General features: G+C 46.1%; 1 protein-coding gene across 9 annotated transcripts in view; it reads right to left on the reverse strand.

The window, feature by feature from the left end:
* Window positions 1-20,557, reverse strand: part of rgmb (repulsive guidance molecule BMP co-receptor b) — a 227,509-nt gene that overhangs the window by 117,638 nt on the left and 89,314 nt on the right. For 5 of the 9 annotated variants that reach the window (XM_038805205.1, XM_038805208.1, XM_038805200.1 and 2 more), the window contains one exon: window positions 19,811-19,949. The exons of 1 other annotated variant lie outside the window; for it this stretch is intronic. Coding sequence is in view for 2 of the 8 variants with exons in the window: in XM_038805197.1 (XP_038661125.1) it covers window positions 18,873-18,888 (16 nt within the window). In the remaining 6 variants the exon portion in view is untranslated. Of the gene's footprint in view, window positions 1-18,872; window positions 18,896-19,810; window positions 19,950-20,557 lie in introns of all 9 variants that reach the window. 3 more of the 9 variants (XM_038805203.1, XM_038805197.1, XM_038805198.1) reach the window with 1 other exon arrangement.

Raw genomic sequence — 20,557 nt, forward strand, 5'->3', positions numbered from 1 at the left:
GAAAAATACAGATTTGTTCCATTGTTTCTCCTTGAAATTTCTCAGGTTGGAAAGGAATCAATATCTCACTGACCTTGTACCAACTTTAAAAACTTCACTGGTGGACTGAAGCAAGTTAGCATAGCTCTGCTTTTGACTGGTTAGCAGTGGTAGCAGATGGGCAGTAGAGCTAAAAGTCAGCCATTATTCATGTTACAGCAAGTCAAACTCCTCAGACATTTTCCCCCCACCTCCCTTTCTCTCTCCCGGTAATGTAGATGAGGCTTAATAAAACATTCAAAATCGCTTTCCTACATCAATAACTCACCCAACTCCTGTTTGTGGTAGCATCAGAACAAGGCTTAAAGAAATAGACACAATATTTTACAAAATAAGTTCTAATTATTGTCATGGAGTCACTGAATCATTAAGACACAACAAGAGGTAATTTGGCCATTAGGTCTGTGCACAGTAATCCAGTCAGTCTCATTCCACATTAGCTGCAATTTCTATTTTGCACAGACATGCACCCAATTTCCATTTGAAAATACTGATCGTCTCCACTTCCACCACCCTCATGGGCAAAAAGTTCCAGGTCATTACCACTCGACTAAAAAAGTTCATTCCCCAAATCTCTTGCCCAAAACTGCCAATCTGTATCCCCTAGTATTTGCACGATCAGCTAATGGAAATAGCTTTTATCTGTCTTCTCTGAACCTGTCATAATCTTATATGCCTTTATCAAATCCCCCCCGATTCCCTTTATACCAAAGAAAACAACCCCAGATACTGTAACCAAATCTCTCATCCATTGAATTATTCTAATAATAATAATAATAATCTTTGTTGTCACATGTAGACTTACATTAACACTGCAATGAAGATACTTTGAAAAGGCCCTAGTCGCGGTCATAATATACATCTATGTCTTTATGTTGTGCAGACAGGCAGTGATTGACACACAGGATGACCAGTAAGCACACAGAACAGAGCAGCCAATCACCAGACAGGACACGGCCACTATAAAGCCAGTGGGCACCAGTTTTCCCGCTCTCTTGGGATCCAGCCTCTGAGAAAGTCAGAGCTCGTGAGCATAGCCTGTGCAAACACCATGTGGCAGTCAGTAAGTCTGGTCAGGCTAGCATCAGGTCTCCAGTCAAGTCAGCATAGTGTCAACCCACAGTTAAACATGTAAAATAGTTAGATGTTAAAATAAAATCGTATTGCATCTCATCAAGTGTTGGAAGTCTGTCTCTCGCTACACTGCATCAAGCACAGTCCACATAGACTCAGCCTGCCCAACACATCATGGTACCAGGTAGTGATGCTAAAAATTGACGGATCTACCTTGAGTGAATCAGCGTTGACAAGCAAGCAGGGTCGCATGGAAAATGTCCGCCCTCCTCCGCAGCTCCGCATCGCCGGCAACCTCGGTGAAAATTGGAAGATCTTCAAACAAAAGTTCCAACTCTATCTCACAGCCACCGACCTCGAGGCCGCATCAGATGCCAGGAAGATCGCACTCTTCTTCTGCACAGCCGGGGACCACGCCATCCACATCTACAACTCCCTTACATTCGCTGAAGGTGAAGATAAGACTAAATTTAAAACAGTCCTGCTGACGTTCGACAGCCACTGCGACATTGAGGTGAGTGAGAGCTTTGAACAGTACATTTTCCAGCAGAAGTTTCAGGATAAGGATGAACCTTTCCAATCCTTTTTGACCCATCTCCGTATCCTCGCGCAGTCATGTCACTATGACTCGACAACTGATTCCACGATCCGGGATCAGATCGTTTTCGGGGTCCACTCGATTCCCTTTGCCAGCAGCTCCAAGCAGCTCACCCTCACCATTGCCATCGAAACGTGCATTCTCCACGAGCATGCTAAAAATCGGTACTCCCACATCAGGGCCGCAGAGAAGGCAAAGCTAACCCCACACGAGGCGGAACGGGTGCACGCTATCGCATAAATGCAGGGCCTGAGTCTCGATGAGAGTGGCCATTTCACACACTTTTCCCGGGCTCCAGCTCATGAGCGCCACGACCGAGGGGACGGCGAGTCCAACGACCAGCCTGCGCAGGTGCGTACGTCATTCGACCGCACTGCGCATTGACGCACGTTACGCGCTGACGTTGAAGTCAATACGTGTCCAAATTGTGGCTCCGCCCATTTAAAGCGGCAATGTCCGGCAAAATCATGACGGTGTCTACAGTGTGGCAAGCTTGGCCACTATGCAGCCCTTTGCAGATCTGCTCCATTGCCCAGCATCCAGCGATCCCAGCCATGGTGCAGAAACGTCCGTTCAATACAGCAGGCCATGCCAGACTCCAACCCCGACAGCCCAATAGATCCTGATGCCGAGTGCCTCAAATCCCCATTCTGGGTGGGTATCACCTGATGAAAATTTCCAGGTTCAAATTGATGACATCATCACGCAGTACCATAGCGTGTTCGATGGTATGGGCCCACTCCCATACCAATACAAAATCCTGCTCAAACCAAACGCCACCCCTGTGGTTCACGCACCACATCGGGTGCCGGCAAGCAGCAGTAGCAGGACCTCCAGGAACAGGGCATCATATCAAAGGTCACAGAACCCACGGACTGGGTCAGCTCCATGGTCTGCGTCAAGAAGCCGTCAGGGGAGCTTTGAATCTGCATTGACCCCAAGGATCTAAACCGCAACATCATGAGAGAACATTACCCGATACTAAAACAAGAAGAGTTGACCAGCGAGATGGCTCATGCCAAATTCTTTACGAAGCTGGACGCCTCCAAGAGGTTCTGGCAAATACAGCTGGACGCATCCAGTCGCAAGCTGTGCACATTCAATACCGCGTTTGGTCGCTACTGCTACAACCGGATGCCTTTTGGCATCATCTCTGCCTCAGAGGTATTTCACCACATAATGGAACAGATGATGGAGGGAATCGAGGGGGTGCGCGTGTATGTTGACGATGTCATAATCTGTTACACAACTCCTCAAGAACACATCGATCGCCTCAAGCAGGTATTCCACAGAATCTACGAGCATGGCCTCTGACTCAACAGGGCTAAGCGCTTGTTCGGTCAATCAGAAATCAAATTCCTTGGCGACCACATCTCGCAACAAGGCATGCAGCCAGATGCTGACAAGGTTTCGCCGATCAACGCCATGAAGAGCCCAGAGGACAAGAAGGCGGTCCTCCGCTTTCTAGGGATGGTCAACTTCCTCGGGAAGTTCATTTCCAACATGGCGTCCCACACCACAACCCTCCGCCACCTCGTCAGAAAGTCGACGGAATTCCAGTGGCTGCCCGCTGATGAGAAAGAATGGCGTGAGCCGAGGGCAAAACTCACCAAAGCCCCGGTGCTGGCATTTTTCGACCCTGCCAAGGAGACAAAAATATCCACTGACACGAGCCAGGATGGTATTGGGACGGTGCTCCTCCAAAGGGATGACTCCTCCTCCTGGGCCCCCGTTGCGTATGCCTCCAGAGCCATGACGCCCACTGAGCAACGACACGCTCAAATTGAGAAGGAATGCCTGGGCTTCCTAACGGGAATCGACAAGTTCCACGACTATGTATATGACCTCCCAAAATTCACGGTTTGAGACGGACCACAGGCCATTAGTCCACATAATCTAGAAGGACCTAAATGACATAACGCCACGGTTACAACAAATCCTTCTCAAGCTACGCCGCTAAGATTTTGAACTGGTCTACACCCCCAGGCAAAGAACTCATTGTTGCAGATGCCCTTTCCAGGTCTATCACCACACCGTATGAGCAAACTGACTTTGTATGCCAAATCGAGGCGCAGGTGCAATTCTGTGCCTCCAACTTTCCGGCCTCTGATGAGAGGGTCATTCAAATTCGTGAGGTAACGGCCAAGGATCCTCTGCTCCAGCGGGTGATGCAGCACCTCACGAAAGGCTGGCAGAAGGGACAGTGTCCCCAGTTTTAAAATGTCAAGGAGAGACCTGACGGTGGTGGACGGCATCCTTATGAAGCTTGATAGAATCATGATTCCACAGAGCATGCGAGCTATTGTGCTCGGCCAACTCCACGAGGGTCATCTGAGGGTCGAGAAATGTTGACGCAGAGCTCGGGAGGCAGTCTACTGGCCGGGCATCAGCCAGGACGTTGCCAACACGGTCCTCAACTGCCCTACATGTCAGAAATTTCAACCAGCTCAACCTTAAAAAACTCTGCAGCAACATGAGATAGCAACCTCCCCATGGTCCAAAGTCGGTGTCGATCTTTTCCACGCCAAGGGGCGTGACTATGTCCTCCTGGTCGACTACTTTTCCAATTACCCCGAAGTAGTGAGATTGTCCGACCTCATGTCGGCGGCTGTGATTAAGGCATGCAAAGAAACATTTGCCAGACATGGGATACCGCTCATGGTGATGAGTGACAACGGCCCCTGTTTTTACAGCCAGGAGTGGTCTGATTTTGCCCGGCTATACAACTTTCATCCTGTCACCTCCAGCCCCCACTACCTCGCAGTCAAACGGGAAGGCCGAAAAAGGGGTCCATATCATCAAGAGATTACTGTGTAAGGCTGCAGACTGGGGCTCAGACTTCAACCTGGCGTTGTTGGCATACAGAGCAACCCGCTGTCCACTGGGTTGTCTCCAGCGCAGATGCTCATGAATCGCACTCTGCGAACCACGGTTCCAGCCATCCACATTCCAGATCTTGAAAACTTCCCGGTCATACAAAAGATGCAGATGTCGGGCCCAACAGAAATCAGCATACGACGCTCATGCCACGGATCTCCCCGTGCTGGTCCCAACTGATCGCGTTAGTGTACAGGTGCCTGACGGCGGCTGGTCCGCCACAGCTGTGGTGGTCAAGCAAGCGGCCCCGAGATTGTCCCTTGTCCGCATGGCTGATAGTTCCTTCTTACACGCAACAGGCGGGCGCTGTGCAGAGTTCCACGCCCGCCACCCAACCGTGATGTCCCACCTCACACACTGCTGCCTCCGGACGCGCCCTGCCAAGAGGCCACCGATCTACCAGCAATCCTGCCGACCTCTGCGACCACCGCATAGGCGGCAGTCCCACCTATCCAAGTGCAGGCGGCCCTTGATCCACCCTTGAGGCGGTCAACCAGAAGTCGTCGCCCGCCACAGAGACTAAAGTTATAGACTGAACGTTTGCACAATTTTGTTACCTCATTATTTTGACTTCTGTAAATATCGTTTATTTTACCGTTTCATCTGCTCTATATCTGCACTAGCGACACCTTTGTATGTATGCAAGTCCATTTTAGCACATTCTGTATATGGTCACGCACATATACACATCCTCACGCACATGCACCTTAATATTTATTATCTGAACACAAACTACAAAAACAAAAGGGGGGTGAGATGTCATAATATATGTATATAATGGAGTGCAAACAGGCAGTGATTGACACACGGGATGACCAGTAAGCACACAGAACAGAGCAGCCAATCACCAGGCAGAACACGACCACTATAAAGCAAGAGGGCACCAGTTTTCCCTTTCTCTCGGGATCCAGCCTCTGAGACAGTCAGAGCTCGTGAGCATAGCCTGTGCAAACACCATGGGGCAGTCAGCAAGTCTGGCCAGGCTAGCATCAGGTCTCCAGTCAAGTCAGCATAGTGTCAACCCACAGTTGATCATGTAAAATAGTTAGATGTTAAATAAAATTGTGTTGCGGAAGTCTGTCTCTCGCTACACTGCATCAAACGCAGTCCACATAGACCAACACATCAGTTGCCACATTCTGGCACCTGTTCGAGTACACTGAGGGAGAATTCAGAATGTCCAATTCACCTAATAGTCTGTCTTTCGGGACTTGTGGGAAGAAACCGGAGCACCCGGAGGAAACCCACGCAGGCACAGGTAGAGTGTGCTGACTCCGCACAGACAGTGACCCAAGCTGGAAATAGAACCTGAGTCCCTGATGCTGTGAAGCAACAGTGCTAACCACTGTGTGCCATGCCGCCCTGGACCTCTGCACCCTCACATCTTTCCTAAAGTGTGGTGAGCAGAGCTGGTCACAATACTCTAGTTGGGGTCTAATCTCTATAAAGGTTCAGCATAGCTTCCCTGCTTTTTTACCCAATACTTCCATATATTAAGGCCCAAATCTCTTACGCTTCAGTAACCACACCCTCAAGTAGCTCTTCCATCTTCAAAGATCTATACACATGAACCCTCAGACCCCTTTGTCCCTTGCATACTCTTTAGAACTGTACAAGTCTATTATACAATTCTATATTGCCTCTCCTAATCCTTCACACCTCTCTGCATTTAAGTCAGTGTGACACTCACCCCTATCTATGTACTGTTGGAGTCGAGCAGCACCATTCTCACGTGGTATCATCAGCAAATTTCAAAATTCAACTGTATTCCAAATCATATATTTATTTATTTAAATTCAGAGTACCCAATTCATTTTTTCTAATTAAGGGGCAATTTAGCGTGGCCAATCCACCTATCCTGCACATCTTTGGGTTGTGGGGGTGAAATCTACGCAAACATGGGGAAAATGTGCAAACTCCACACGGACAGTGACCCAGGGCCGGGATCGAACCTGGGACCTCGGCGCATAAGGCAGCAGTGCTAACCACTACACCACCATGCTGCTGGATTCCAAGTCATTTATATGTATAAAGTAGTGGTACTAGCAACAACCCTTGGGGAACACCAGAGTCTACCATCCTCCAGTACGAAAAATAACCATTTATTATGACACATTGTTTTCTGTACTTAAGCCATTTTCTGTCCTTAAGCCATTTTCTATTCAAACTGACACTACCCTCCTATTCCATGAGACTCAGTTTTGTTGACCGCCTTTAATGTGCTACTTTGTCAAACGTTTATGGATACAGAAAACATCTATTGCCTTCCCTTCATCAACCTTCTTTGTTGCTTCAGAAAAAAAATAATTAGATTCATCAAGCATGATCTGACTTTTACAAACCTATGCTAACTCTCCTTAATTAACTCAGACCACTCCAAGTGTCTGTTCATGTGTTTCCCTGATTAATGTTCTTCTGATGTGACCGTTAATCTTTCCACAAAACCACATGGTGAATATAATATTGTTTTTTTCCATGCATGAAGATTTTAATGTAATAAACTGGACAGTAGGAAAATAAAATCTTTTATTTTAATAAACAGTTACAAATTAATTTTAATTAACTGGGACAGCCACAGCACTAGGGGTTTGGATGGAGAGGAATTTGTGAATTTGTTGAGTATATTCAGGACGAATTCCACATCCAATATGTGGATGGCCCGACTAGAGAGGGGGTAAAGCCTGATCTACTCTTGGAGGAATAAGGAAGGGCAGGTGACGGAAGTGTTAGTGAGGGATCACTTTGGGGCCAGTGGCCATAATTCCATTGGTTTTAAGATAGCTATGGAGAATGATAGTTCTGGCCCAAAAGTTAAAATTCTAAATCGGGGGAAGGCCACTTTCGAGGGTATTAGGCCTGGGAACTTTCAAAAGTTGATTGGGGGAGCCTGTGTACAGGCAAGGGGACAGCTGGTAAGTGGGAGTCTTTCAAAAAGGTGTTAACTAGGGTTCAGGGTGAGCACATTCCTCTCAGAGTGAAGGGTAAGGCTGGTAGAAGGAGTACATCCTGGACGACTCAAGATATTTAGGCCATGGTCAAAAGGAGGCATATGACATGCAGTGGCAGCTGGGATCAAGTGGATTCCTTGAAGAGTATAGGGCTTGTCGGAGTAGAGTTAAGAGAGATATCAGGAGGGCAAAAAGGGGACGTGAAATTGTCTTGGCAGATAAGGCAAAGGAAAATCCCAAGAGCTTTTACAGATACATAAAGGGTAAAAAGGGTGAGCAGGGAGAGGGTAGGGCCTCTTAAGGATAAACAAAGTCATCTATGTGCAGATCCACGAGGGAAGGGAGAGGTCCCAAATGAATATTTCTCATCAGTATTTACTGTTGGGAAAGGCACAAAAGTTAGGGAAATAAAAAGTGATGTTTCGAGGAGTGTACATATTACAGAGGAAGTGGTGCTGGAGGTATTAAAGTGCATCAAGATAAAAAAATCCAGGGCAGCACGGTGGCCTAGTGGTTAGCACAACCGCCTCACGGCGCTTAGGTCCCAGGTTCGATCCCGGCTCTGGGTCACTGTCCGTGTGGAGTTTGCACATTCTCCCCGTGTCTGCGTGGGTTTCGCCCCCACAACCCAAAAATGTGCAGAGTAGGTGGATTGGCCACACTAAATTGGAAAAAATAATTGGGTAATCTAAATTTATAAAAAAAACGATAAAAAAATCCCGGGACCTGATGAAATGTATCCCAGGACTTTGTGGGAGGCTAGGGAGGAAATTGCCAGCCCCCTAGCTGAGATATTTAAATCATCGACAGCCACAGCAATGGTGCCTGAAGATTGGAGGGTATCAAATGTTGTGTCCTTGTTTAAGAAGGGCTGTAGGGAAAAGCCTGGGAACTACAGACCGGTTAGCCATACTTCTGTAATGGGTAAATTGTTAGAAGGTATTCTGAGGGACAGGATCTACAGGCATTTAGACAGGCAAGGGCTAATTAGGGAAAGTCAGCATGGCTTTGTAAGGGGACAATCATATCTCACAAATTTGATTGAGTTTTTTGAAGTGGTAACCAAGAAGGTAGATGAGGGCAATGCAGTCAACGTTGTCTACACGGACTTTAGCAAGGCTTTTGACAAGGTACCACATGGTAGGTTTTGCAAAAGGTTAAATCTCACGGAATCCAGGGTGAGGTAGCCAATTGGATACAAAATTGGCTTGGTGACCGAAGCCAAAGGGTGGTTCTGGGGGTTTGTTTTTCAAACTGGAGGCCTGTGACCAGGGGTGTGCCTCAGGGATCGGTGCTGGGTCCACCGTTATTTGTTACATATATTAATGATTTGGATGAGAATGTCGGAGGCATGGTTAGTAAGTTTGCAGATGAAACCAAGATTGGTGGCACAGTGTATAGGGAAGAAGGTTACATAAGATTGCAGCAGGATCTTGACCAATTGGGCCAGTGGGACGATGAATGGCAGAATATTGAAGACAGGAGTTGGGACGTCTTGTTGAAGTTGTACAAGACATTGGTAAGACCACATATGGAATACTGTGTTCAGTTCTGGTCACCCTATTATAGGAAAGATATTGTTGAACTAGAAAGAGTGCAGAAGAGATTTACGAGGATGCTACCAGGACTTGATGGTCTGAGTTATAAGGAGTGGCTGAATAGGCTGGGACTTTTTTCCCTCAAGCGTAGGACGCTTAGGGGTGATCTTATCGAGGTCTATAAAATAATGATGTGAATAGATAAAGTAGATAGTCGACATCTTTTCCAAAAGATAGAGGAGCCTAGAACTAGAGGGCATAGGTTTAACTTGAGAGGGGAGGGATACAATGAGACCAGAGGGGAAATATTTTCACACAGTGGGTGGTGAGCATCTGGAATGGATTGCCAGAGGCAGTGGTAGAGGCGGGTACAATTTTTTCCTTTAAAAAAACAGTTAGACAGTTAAATGGGCAGGGTGGGTATAGACTGAAATGGGCCAAATGCGAGCAAGTGGGACTACCTTAGTGATAGAAACTGGGCAGCATGGACAAGCTGGGATGAAGGGCCTGTTTCCATGCTGTAAACACCCATGACTCAAATCCCTTATTTGTACTTTTGATAGGTTGATAACTAAACCATCGACATCAATAGATGAACTGTAAACAATAGATAACTGTACTCTAGTTTCAGACTAAGCCACAAGATGCAAATTAAATTTTTCTATTTCAGATCATTTCAAAATATTAACAAGCAATGCTGTGATCTTATTTGATCTTGGTCTGGATTCTCCGGTCCCCCCCGCCATGTATTTCTTGGCAGTGCGCTGTTCATTGGCGGCAGGATTCTCTACTCCCGCCGCTTGTCAATGGATTTCCCATTGAAGCCACCCACGCTAGTGGGAAGCCACGGGCAGGGATGCACTGCTGGGAGGAAGAGAGAATCGCAACAGCCTTTATATATTGCAAGAAATGGAGCTGACCGCAGAAGGGTCTCTGATTCCTTCTGGTCATCTTTCAAGCATTGCTGAGGATTGGGTAATGTTGGTCCAGTATGTGATTTCCTGCTGCTACAATTGAATTATACCCATTGGGATGCATTATGTGATCATTCACAATGCCTATGCAGATCAGTACAGATCGTAACAAGGTATCCTTACAAAAATATCTGACCACTGTTAGATAACTAACAATACTGACTAATGATTACAGGCAAGTCCTCGGACTTACGACGCTATTTGTTCCTGAAAAATATATCTTAAAATAGTGTCGTAAGTCAAAACGTTGTAAGCGACAGCCAATTTTCTCATAAAAATTACACAAATCGGGGATTGATTCCTGAACCAAGGCCAAATCAGGGGCTGGTTTAGCTCACTCGGCTAAATCGCTGGCTTTTAAAGCAGACCAAGCAGGCCAGCAGCACGGTTCGATTCCCGTACCAGCCTCCCCGAACAGGCGCCGGAATGTGGCGACTAGGGGCTTTTCACAGTAACTTCATTGAAGCCTACTCGTGACAATAAGCGATTTTCATTTTTTCATTTCATTTCAAATGCCCTGGGCTGGATTGTCCCAAAATGGGTCTATATCCCCACACCCGCGTAAAAATGGTTGAGTTTTACTTCCGAAATTCTGATAACCAAGTTGAGCTAATTCAATGCCCTGCAGGGGACTAGCAGGGACCGGGAGTAAAACTCGCAGCTTTAGCTGCGGTTACGGGTCCCCCGCACTTCTGGTTCGGAGTGTGCACGATGGCGGCTTCCAGCGGCTGCGCTGAGCTCCATGGCAGACTCGGACCGCGGAGCCACACCGAGAAAGGAGGCCCCCCACCCGATCGGCCATGCGCCCGAGCATCTAACCCCGCAGATCTAATCCCCCCCCCGGCTTCTTATCTCCCCCACCCCCCGGCCTTCGACCTGGGCAGCCGCGAACTGAGTGCGCAGCTGTCACGCCAGCATCCCAACCGGCAATTAGTGGTTAATTCCACGCCTTTGGGAACTCGGCCGGTCAGGAGTGGAGGTTTGCTGGGCGGGCCTCTGACAATGGGCCGCCAGTCGCGCGGCATACTCCGCGGTCACACCAATTTCCGGGGCCCGGAGAATTGCTGGACTGGCGCCGGGCCCGATTACGGCGTAAAAGTGGATTCTCCGCCCCCGCGCCGGCCGCAATTTCAGCAAGGGGCCAAGGAGAATCCAGCCCCCTATATTCAGCAAAGTAACCCATAATTGTATACTCATTCAATTAAAAAAATAGCAATAAATTATAAAATATCAATTTTAAGAACAAATTTGGAAACATACAGATTCACATGTTCGCGGTATGGCGTTGCAAAGCCGATTTTGTGAACTCAAAACAGGGTGTCATGTATTACCGTTGTAAGTGCCATTCGTCATAACTTGAACGTGATGATACACCACAATCTCAGCATCCCATTGTACTCCTCTGGGTGAAAACATTTTGTCTGTCTATTGCCATGGTCATGTTGGGAAACAGGGAGGTATAGCAGATTTTTTTCATAACCAACGAATTACAAACTGTCCAAGGTCTACCCGACTTGATTTTGGAGTGGACCTTGAAATGGTTAGCTGGGATCTTCATTCAGATATTTGATTGTAGGTGCTACACCATCTGTAATACTCTGTACTGTTTTCATGCTTTATCGGGCAGACCACATGTCTTACCCAGCAGAACGCAGTGCTGAACACCCAGATCTAATACTTTCTAAAAGGACTGCTGCAGGTCCTTTAAAGTTGTGCTCAATGCTCCTCAAGTGCTGATGGCTGACCAGTCAACTGAAAGACCTCTATGAAAATGGGTTGGGTCTCTTCCTGGTACCATTGATGGCTGGCATAATTACTCCACCTGTCTAACCTGTATGATATATTAAAATAGCTCCCTTGGTCTTCCAAACACACAATTAAATAATTAGCCACCTTGGGATCCAAGGGAAACAGGCAAGTTGGACCCCAAATTGGTCAGTGGTAGGAAGCAAAGGGTTATAGTTCAAGGTTAATAAGGTAAATGGTTAATATTTTCAAGTTTGCTGATAACACAAAATTTAGTGAGAAAAACTGTCAGGAAACAGGTAGTTTTAAATGATCTATATCTGTATTTGTTGGTATTAGAAACTGGGCATATCTTTATGCAAGTTTAATTTTATGTTTCTGTATTTGAATGGATTAATGATTTAGTTTGGTTTAGATGCATGCATGGTAATGAGGGTTTACAACACGAAAACAAACAGTGTTTATAGGAAAACTAAGCTGTTGTTTAGCAACCAGGGGCCAACCGAGACAGAAAGAACTTTCAAGTTAGTTGGAAGATACAGCCTTGGAAAAGACAAAGGAGCTGTAGAAACAAGAGTTCCCAAAAGAACAAACTAAATTCCTGAAAACCAGGGGGTGGGGACAAATAGAATGTCTCAGGAAGACAATTAAATTAAAAGAACAAAGAACAATCAGGAGAATTCAAGAGAAAATGCTCTGAGATAAAGGGGAAGCTGCAAGAAACTGATTTAAAGTTAGCAGGTTAGAGGACAGACATCAGAAGTAAAACAAAAGTCTGGTGACAACTTAATACAGCCTGAGAAGCAGTTACTTGGTGCAAGATTCTTAGCTCCTGACCTGCTCTTGTAGCCACAGTATTTATATGATTAGCCCAGTTCAGTTTCTGGTCAATGGTAACCCAAAGGATGTTGAAAGTGGGAGATTCATCGATGGTAATGTCACTGAATATCAAGGGGCGATGGTTAGATTATTTCTTGTATACGGTTGCAGCCATAAGCCTCCGTTCATACAAAATGACCAAATAAAGTAGGATGGGAAAAATAGCCAACCTTACAAGCATCTGAAATTACATGTTCAGAAAGATTTGCAAAACAGATTGGAAACAGCCTAAAAGTACAGGAAACGGCTCAGCTGCGCAGACTGGCATCTACACCACTGATAGATTTAAACTAAAAAGGTAGATTCAATCTTTTTAGTATACAACGAGTGTAAAAGAATAATGGCCCAAGATTTAAAATGGCTTCTTGAAATTGTTTATTAAAATACCCACATTTCAAACAGGACAGTAAAAAATGCTGTTTCTCATGAGAAACATCAAGGTAAGGAAGCTGGACGAAACCAAGGATACATTTGGCTCAGTCAAAGTTTTTGGGCAATATTCCCAGAAACTGTTTTCATGACAACAGATAAGGTTAAGAAAGACATATTTTCTATCACCTCATATTAAAATTTGATGGATCTTAATAGAACATAGAACATAGAACGATACAGCGCAGTACAGGCCCTTCGGCCCTCGATGTTGCACCGACATGGAAAAAAACTAAAGGCCATCTAACCTACACTATGCCCTTATCATCCATATGCTTATCCAATAAACTTTTAAATGCCCTCAATGTTGGCGAGTTCACTACTGTTGCAGGTAGGGCATTCCACGGCCTCACCACTCTTTGCGTAAAAAACCCACCTCTGACCTCTGTCCTATATCTATTACCCCTCAATTTAAGGCTATGTCCCCTCGTGCTAGCCACCCCCATCCGCGGGAGAAGGCTCTCGCTGTTCACCCTATCTAACCCTCTGATCATTTTGTATGCCTCTATTAAGTCACCTCTTAACCTTCTTCTCTCTAACGAAAACAACCTCAAGTCCATCAGTCTTTCCTCATAAGATTTTCCCTCCATACCAGGCAACATCCTGGTAAATCTCCTCTGCACCCGTTCCAAAGCTTCCACGTCCTTCCTATAATGAGGCGACCAGAACTGTACGCAATACTCCAAATGCGGCCGTACTAGAGTTTTGTACAACTGCAACATGACCTCATGGCTCCGGAACTCAATCCCTCTACCAATAAAGGCCAACACACCATAGGCCTTCTTCACAACCCTATCAACCTGGGTGGCAACTTTCAGGGATCTATGTACATGGACACCGAGATCCCTCTGCTCATCCACACTACCAAGAATTTTACCATTAGCCAAATATTCCGCATTCCTGTTATTCTTTCCAAAGTGAATCACCTCACACTTCTCCACATTAAACTCCATTTGCCACCTCTCAGCCCAGCTCTGCAGCTTATCTATGTCCCTCTGTAACCTGCAACATCCTTCCGCACTGTCTACAACTCCACCGACTTTAGTGTCGTCTGCAAATTTACTCACCCATCCTTCTGCGCCCTCCTCTAGGTCATTTATAAAAATGACAAACAGCAACGGCCCCAGAACAGATCCTTGTGGTACGCCACTCGTAACTGAACTCCATTCTGAACATTTCCCATCAACTACCACTCTCTGTCTTCTTTCAACTAGCCAATTTCTGATCCACATCTCTAATTCACCCTCAATCCCCAGCCTCCGTATTTTCTGCAATAGCCGACCGTGGGGAACCTTATCAAACGCTTTACTGAAATCCATATACACCACATCAACTGCTCTACCCTCGTCTACCTGTTCAGTCACCTTCTCAAAGAACTCGATAAGGTTTGTGAGGCATGACCTACCCTTCACAAAACCATGCTGACTATCCCTAATCATATTATTCCTATCTAGATGATTATAAATCGTATCTTTTATAATCCTCTCCAAGACCTTACCCACCACAGACGTTAGGCTCACCGGCCTATAGTTACCGGGGTTATCTCTACTCCCCTTCTTGAACAAAGGGACCACATTTGCTATCCTCCAGTCCTCTGGCACTATTCCTGTAGCCAATGATGACCTAAAAATCAAAGCCAAAGGCTCAGCAATCTCTTCCCTGACTTCCCAGAGAATCCTAGGATAAATCCCATCCGGCCCCGGGGACTTATCTATTTTCACCTTGTCCAGAATTGCCAACACTTCTTCCCTACGCACCTCAATGCCATCTATTCTAATAGCCTGGGTCTCAGCATTCTCCTCCACAATATTATCTTTTTCTTGAGTGAATACTGACGAAAAGTATTCATTTAGTATCTCGCTTATCTCCTCAGCCTCCACACACAACTTCCCACCACTGTCCTTGACTGGCCCTACTCTTATCCTAGTCATTCTTTTATTCCTGACATACCTATAGAAAGCTTTTGGGTTTTCCTTGATCCTACCTGCCAAAGACTTCTCATGTCCCCTCCTTGCTCGTCTCAGCTCTCTCTTTAGATCCTTCCTCGCTTCCTTGTAACTATCAAGCGCCCCAACTGAAACTTCATGCCTCATCTTCACATAGGCCTCCTTCTTCCTCTTAACAAGAGATTCCACTTCTTTGGTAAACCACGGTTCCCTCGCTCGACCCCTTCCTCCCTGCCTGACTGGTACGTACTTATCAAGAACATGCAATAGCTGTTCCTTGAACAAGCTCCACATATCCAGTGTGCCCAACCCTTGCAGCCTACTTCTCCAACCAACACATCCTAAGTCATGTCTAATGGCATCATAATTGCCCTTCCCCCAGCTATAACTCTTGCCCTGTGGGGTATACTTATCCCTTTCCATCACTAATGTAAAGGTCACCGAATTGTGGTCACTGTTTCCAAAGTGCTCACCTACCTCCAGATCTAACACCTGGCCTGGTTCATTACCCAAAACCAAATCCAATGTGGCCTCGCCTCTTGTTGGCCTGTCAACATATTGTGTCAGGAAACCCTCCTGCACACATTGTACAAAGAACGACCCATCTAATGTACTCGAACTATATCTTTTCCAGTCAATATTTGGAAAGTTAAAGTCTCCCATAACAACTACCCTGTTACTTTCGCTCTTTTCCAGAATCATCTTCGCCATCCTTTCCTCTACATCCCTAGAACTATTAGGTGGCCTATAGAAAACTCCCAACAGGGTGACCTCTCCTTTCCTGTTTCTAACCTCAGCCCATACTACCTCAGAAGAAGAGTCCCCATCTAGCATCCTTTCCGCCACCGTAATACTGTCCTTGACTAGCAGCGCCACACCTCCCCCTCTTTTGCCCCCTTCTCTGAGCTTACTAAAACACCTAAACCCCGGAACCTGCAACAACCATTCCTGTCCCTGCTCTATCCATGTCTCTGAAATGGCCACAACGTCGAAGTCCCAGGTACCAACCCATGCTGCCAGTTCCCCTACCTTATTTCGTATACTCCTGGCATTGAAGTAGACACACTTCAAACCACCTACCTGAACACTGGCACCCTCCTGCGAAGTCAAATCTGTGCTCCTGACCTCTATACTCTCAATCTCCCGTACCCCAAAACTACAATCCAGGTTCCCATGCCCCTGCTGAATTAGTTTAAACCCCCCAAAGAGCACTAACAAATCTCCCCCCCAGGATATTGGTGCCCCTCAGGTTCAGATGTAGACCATCCAGTCTATAGAGGTCCCACCTTCCCCAGAAAGAGCCCCAGTTATCCAGAAATCTGAATCCCTCCCGCCTGCACCATCCCTGTAGCCACGTGTTTAATTGCTCTCTCTCCCTATTCCTCATCTCACTATCACGTGGCACGGGCAACAACCCAGAGATAACAACTCTGTTTGTTCTCGCTCTGAGCTTCCATCCTAGCTCCCTAAAGGCCTGCCTGACATCCTTGTCCCCTTTCCTACCTATGTCGTTAGTGCCAATGTGGACTACGACTTGGGGCTGCTACCCCTCCCCCTTAAGGACCCGGAAAACACGATCCGAGACATCACGTACCCTTGCACCTGGGAGGCAACATACCAAACGTGAGTCTCTCTCGCTCCCACAAAATCTCCTATCTGTGCCCCTGACTATTGAGTCCCCAATTACTAATGTTCTACTCCTTTCCCCCCTTCCCTTCTGAGCAACAGGGACAGACTCCGTGCCAGAGGCCCGTACCCCATGGCTTACCCTGGTAAGTCGTCCCCCCCACAAGTATCCAAAACGGTATACTTGTTACTCAGGGGAACGACCGCAGGGGGTCCCTGCACTGACTGCTTCTTCCCAGTCCCTCTTACAGTTACCCATCTATCTCCAGTCTTTGGTGTAACTACTTCCCTGAAGCTCCTATCTATGACCCCCTCTGCCTCCCGAATGATCCGAAGTTCATCCAGCTCAAGCTCCAGGTCCCTAACACGGTTTTTGAGGAGCTGGAGTTGGGTGCACTTCCCAGAGATGAAATCAGCAGGGACACTGACGGCGTCCCTCACCTCAAACATTCTGCAGGAGGAGCATTGTACTGCCTTCCCTGACATCACCTCTAGATTTTAAAAAAAAACAAGAAAAAGAAAAAGAAAGGAAGAGCTTACCTGATATTACCTCAAACCCTACTCCCGCTGAAAGTTAAGCAAATTTAAAGGCACTCACTCACCTTCACGACAGGCCCCTGCTCCCGCTTCCCAACCACCGTGGGGTGGGGGGGTTGGTTAGAGGAGGAGGTAGGGTGGGAAACACTCACGAAGTGTTTCGGGTTTAACTGTCACTTGCCAACAGCCCTTCCACAAACCACCTTCAACTTAGGCTGACCGCACTGCACGTATGCAAATTCCCCCAGAACAGCTGATCAGTAGCTTTGCTCTGCTGCCCTCTGCTGGATGCTTGCTTTCACTCAAACTCCTTGGGTCTCCTTCGCCGGTTCACCTTCAACTTAGGCTGACCGCACTGCACGTATGCAAATTCCCCCAGAACAGCTGATCAGTAGCTTTGCTCTGCTGCCCTCTGCTGGATGCTTGCTTTCACTCAAACTCCTTGGGTCTCCTTCGCCGGTTCACCTTCAACTTAGGCTGACCGCACTGCACGTATGCAAATTCCCCCAGAACAGCTGATCAGTAGCTTTGCTCTGCTGCCCTCTGCTGGATGCTTGCTTTCACTCAAACTCCTTGGGTCTCCTTCGCCGGTTCACCTTCAACTTAGGCTGACCGCACTGCACGTATGCAAATTCCCCCAGAACAGCTGATCAGTAGCTTTGCTCTGCTGCCCTCTGCTGGATGCTTGCTTTCACTCAAACTCCTTGGGTCTCCTTCGCCGGTTCACCTTCAACTTAGGCTGACCGCACTGCACGTATGCAAATTCCCCCAGAACAGCTGATCAGTAGCTTTGCTCTGCTGCCCTCTGCTGGATGCTTGCTTTCACTCAAACTCCTTGGGTCTCCTTCGCCGGTTCACCTTCAACTTAGGCTGACCGCACTGCACGTATGCAAATTCCCCCAGAACAGCTGATCAGTAGCTTTGCTCTGCTGCCCTCTGCTGGATGCTTGCTTTCACTCAAACTCCTTGGGTCTCCTTCGCCGGTTCACCTTCAACTTAGGCTGACCGCACTGCACGTATGCAAATTCCCCCAGAACAGCTGATCAGTAGCTTTGCTCTGCTGCCCTCTGCTGGATGCTTGCTTTCACTCAAACTCCTTGGGTCTCCTTCGCCGGTTCACCTTCAACTTAGGCTGACCGCACTGCACGTATGCAAATTCCCCCAGAACAGCTGATCAGTAGCTTTGCTCTGCTGCCCTCTGCTGGATGCTTGCTTTCACTCAAACTCCTTGGGTCTCCTTCGCCGGTTCACCTTCAACTTAGGCTGACCGCACTGCACGTATGCAAATTCCCCCAGAACAGCTGATCAGTAGCTTTGCTCTGCTGCCCTCTGCTGGATAATCTAATTGAATTAACTGTGTAATAACTTTAACCCAATCACAGCCAGAAAGGGGAAAGACATTAGTGATAACAATAATCTTAAAAACGTACGTGCCAGTTTGAACAATTCATTCTGGAATCATCTGCCTTAAACCTCTGACGCTATTTTTTCTGCACTATCGCTTTGAACAGCCATTTTGTTTTATTTTCAACTTTCCTGTATCGTGTATTCAATTAGAAGAAATATCAAGAGCTGTAATTTGTATTGAATTCAACTCAGTACTCTGTATTTGCTTAGACAAAACAAACTTTAAAAAACTCTGTATCTGCAAGAAAACTGACCTTTGATAAGAGACATCTGCAAACTAAATGAATAAAAGATAATTTACTTCACACATGAAGCAAGGTTCATAATCTGTCGAGTAGTATATAAAGTGCGGTGACACATAAGATATACTAACCAAAGTACAGATCTAATAACCACAAATGTCATTAAGGCCCATTCTGAACGAGACGTCAAAACCACAGAACACAGGCATTGGTTAAAAAGCCGCAAGATGTCACGTGGTGGAGAGAAATGGGCGAGACGTTCAAACCACAAGGTCCAAGTAGATGCCGGGCGTCAGAACAGATGTCTAATATGGGGCCATTTGGGTCTTGGGTCGGAACTATCGATAGAAAACAAGGATGCGACCCTTGCCTTGTACGTGCAATAGGCATAAATACCCAGCTCTCAGAGCATTCATCAACGAAACCTAGGACGAACATCGCAGAAGCAACCCTCGAGTTGGGAACTCAGTGACAGAAGAAGCCCTGTGGAGAGAACCTGGCCAGTTCCTGCCGGGTAATATCTATCTGAGTCCAAGTTGGGAGTCTTGGGACTATTGTAATCACTGGTGAAACATAAGAATTGCATGAATTGTGTATTTGATTGAAGTATACAATAAAACTGTGTTGAATCATAGCATACAGTGTAGAGTGCTTGTTTGGTGCGTAAACTGTTTGGCCTCTTGCAAGAATAGAGAGCAAGAGGGTCAACATGTTCATTGCCTGACACGTGTGGCACAAATGTTAAAGTCAAAGGAAATTACAAATGTTTGGAAATCATTAGGTCTTCATGTAGACTCTGCTGTTGCCAAGGGCATGTATCCAGGACAGACTCTCTTCCCAAATAAGAAGTCAGGTGGGTGGCCTGTTTCCAAAAGTCTATTAGTACAGCTGAAATCAGCTGTTAGAAAGGAGTACTCCAAAATGATAATACAAGGAAATGGTTGACTTACTTTTCAGAATTCCATCATTTGGAGATACACAGGTGAAGTCTGCAGACAATCCTTCTCCATTTCAAAAGGCAATGTTGTTGGACCAGTATCATGTTTATATTTCCATTGAAAAGGCAACGTCTCAGGGTTTTCAATCGAACTGCAAAATTGGTGAACAGGACTGATAAGTATGAGAAGCAACTATATTTATTAATAAGAACTTTCGCTGCTGTGAACAACTAGAAAATCACCTAGAAGCTAATGATGCGTGGATTGTTTACCATTAGCAACATTGGTCGTTAAAATGTGATTTTAATCATCTTGAAGCAATCTTAAATCATTCTGAATGACATGAAACAGGTGTGATTCTAATATACAATAATCAGTGCCTTAAATCAGAAATTAAACATTTAATAACCTTGATTATAATGCATCATTCCTCTATCACATTTCATCCTCTTTTTTATACATCAACATACTCTCTTAATTCCTATTCTCCATTTAATTCTCTCTCGGCCCATGCACAACAACGTGTACAACTAACACCGACTGTGTGGAAGCAGTTCTTTTTTTTTTTTTATAAATGTTTTTATTCAGTTTTCGTATTTTATATTGAACAAATTACAAATTGTTAGGAGAGAGAAACAAAAAAAAACAAACAAAAACAAACACGCAAAAATTAACATACATATTTACAGGTAAGCATCTTCGTAGTAGTAACTGCGCCCCCCCCCCCCCCCCCCCCCCCCTCAACATGTTTATTTAGCT

This window comes from Scyliorhinus canicula, chromosome 8, assembly GCF_902713615.1.
Source record: "Scyliorhinus canicula chromosome 8, sScyCan1.1, whole genome shotgun sequence".
Classification (NCBI taxonomy): Eukaryota; Metazoa; Chordata; class Chondrichthyes; order Carcharhiniformes; family Scyliorhinidae; genus Scyliorhinus; species Scyliorhinus canicula.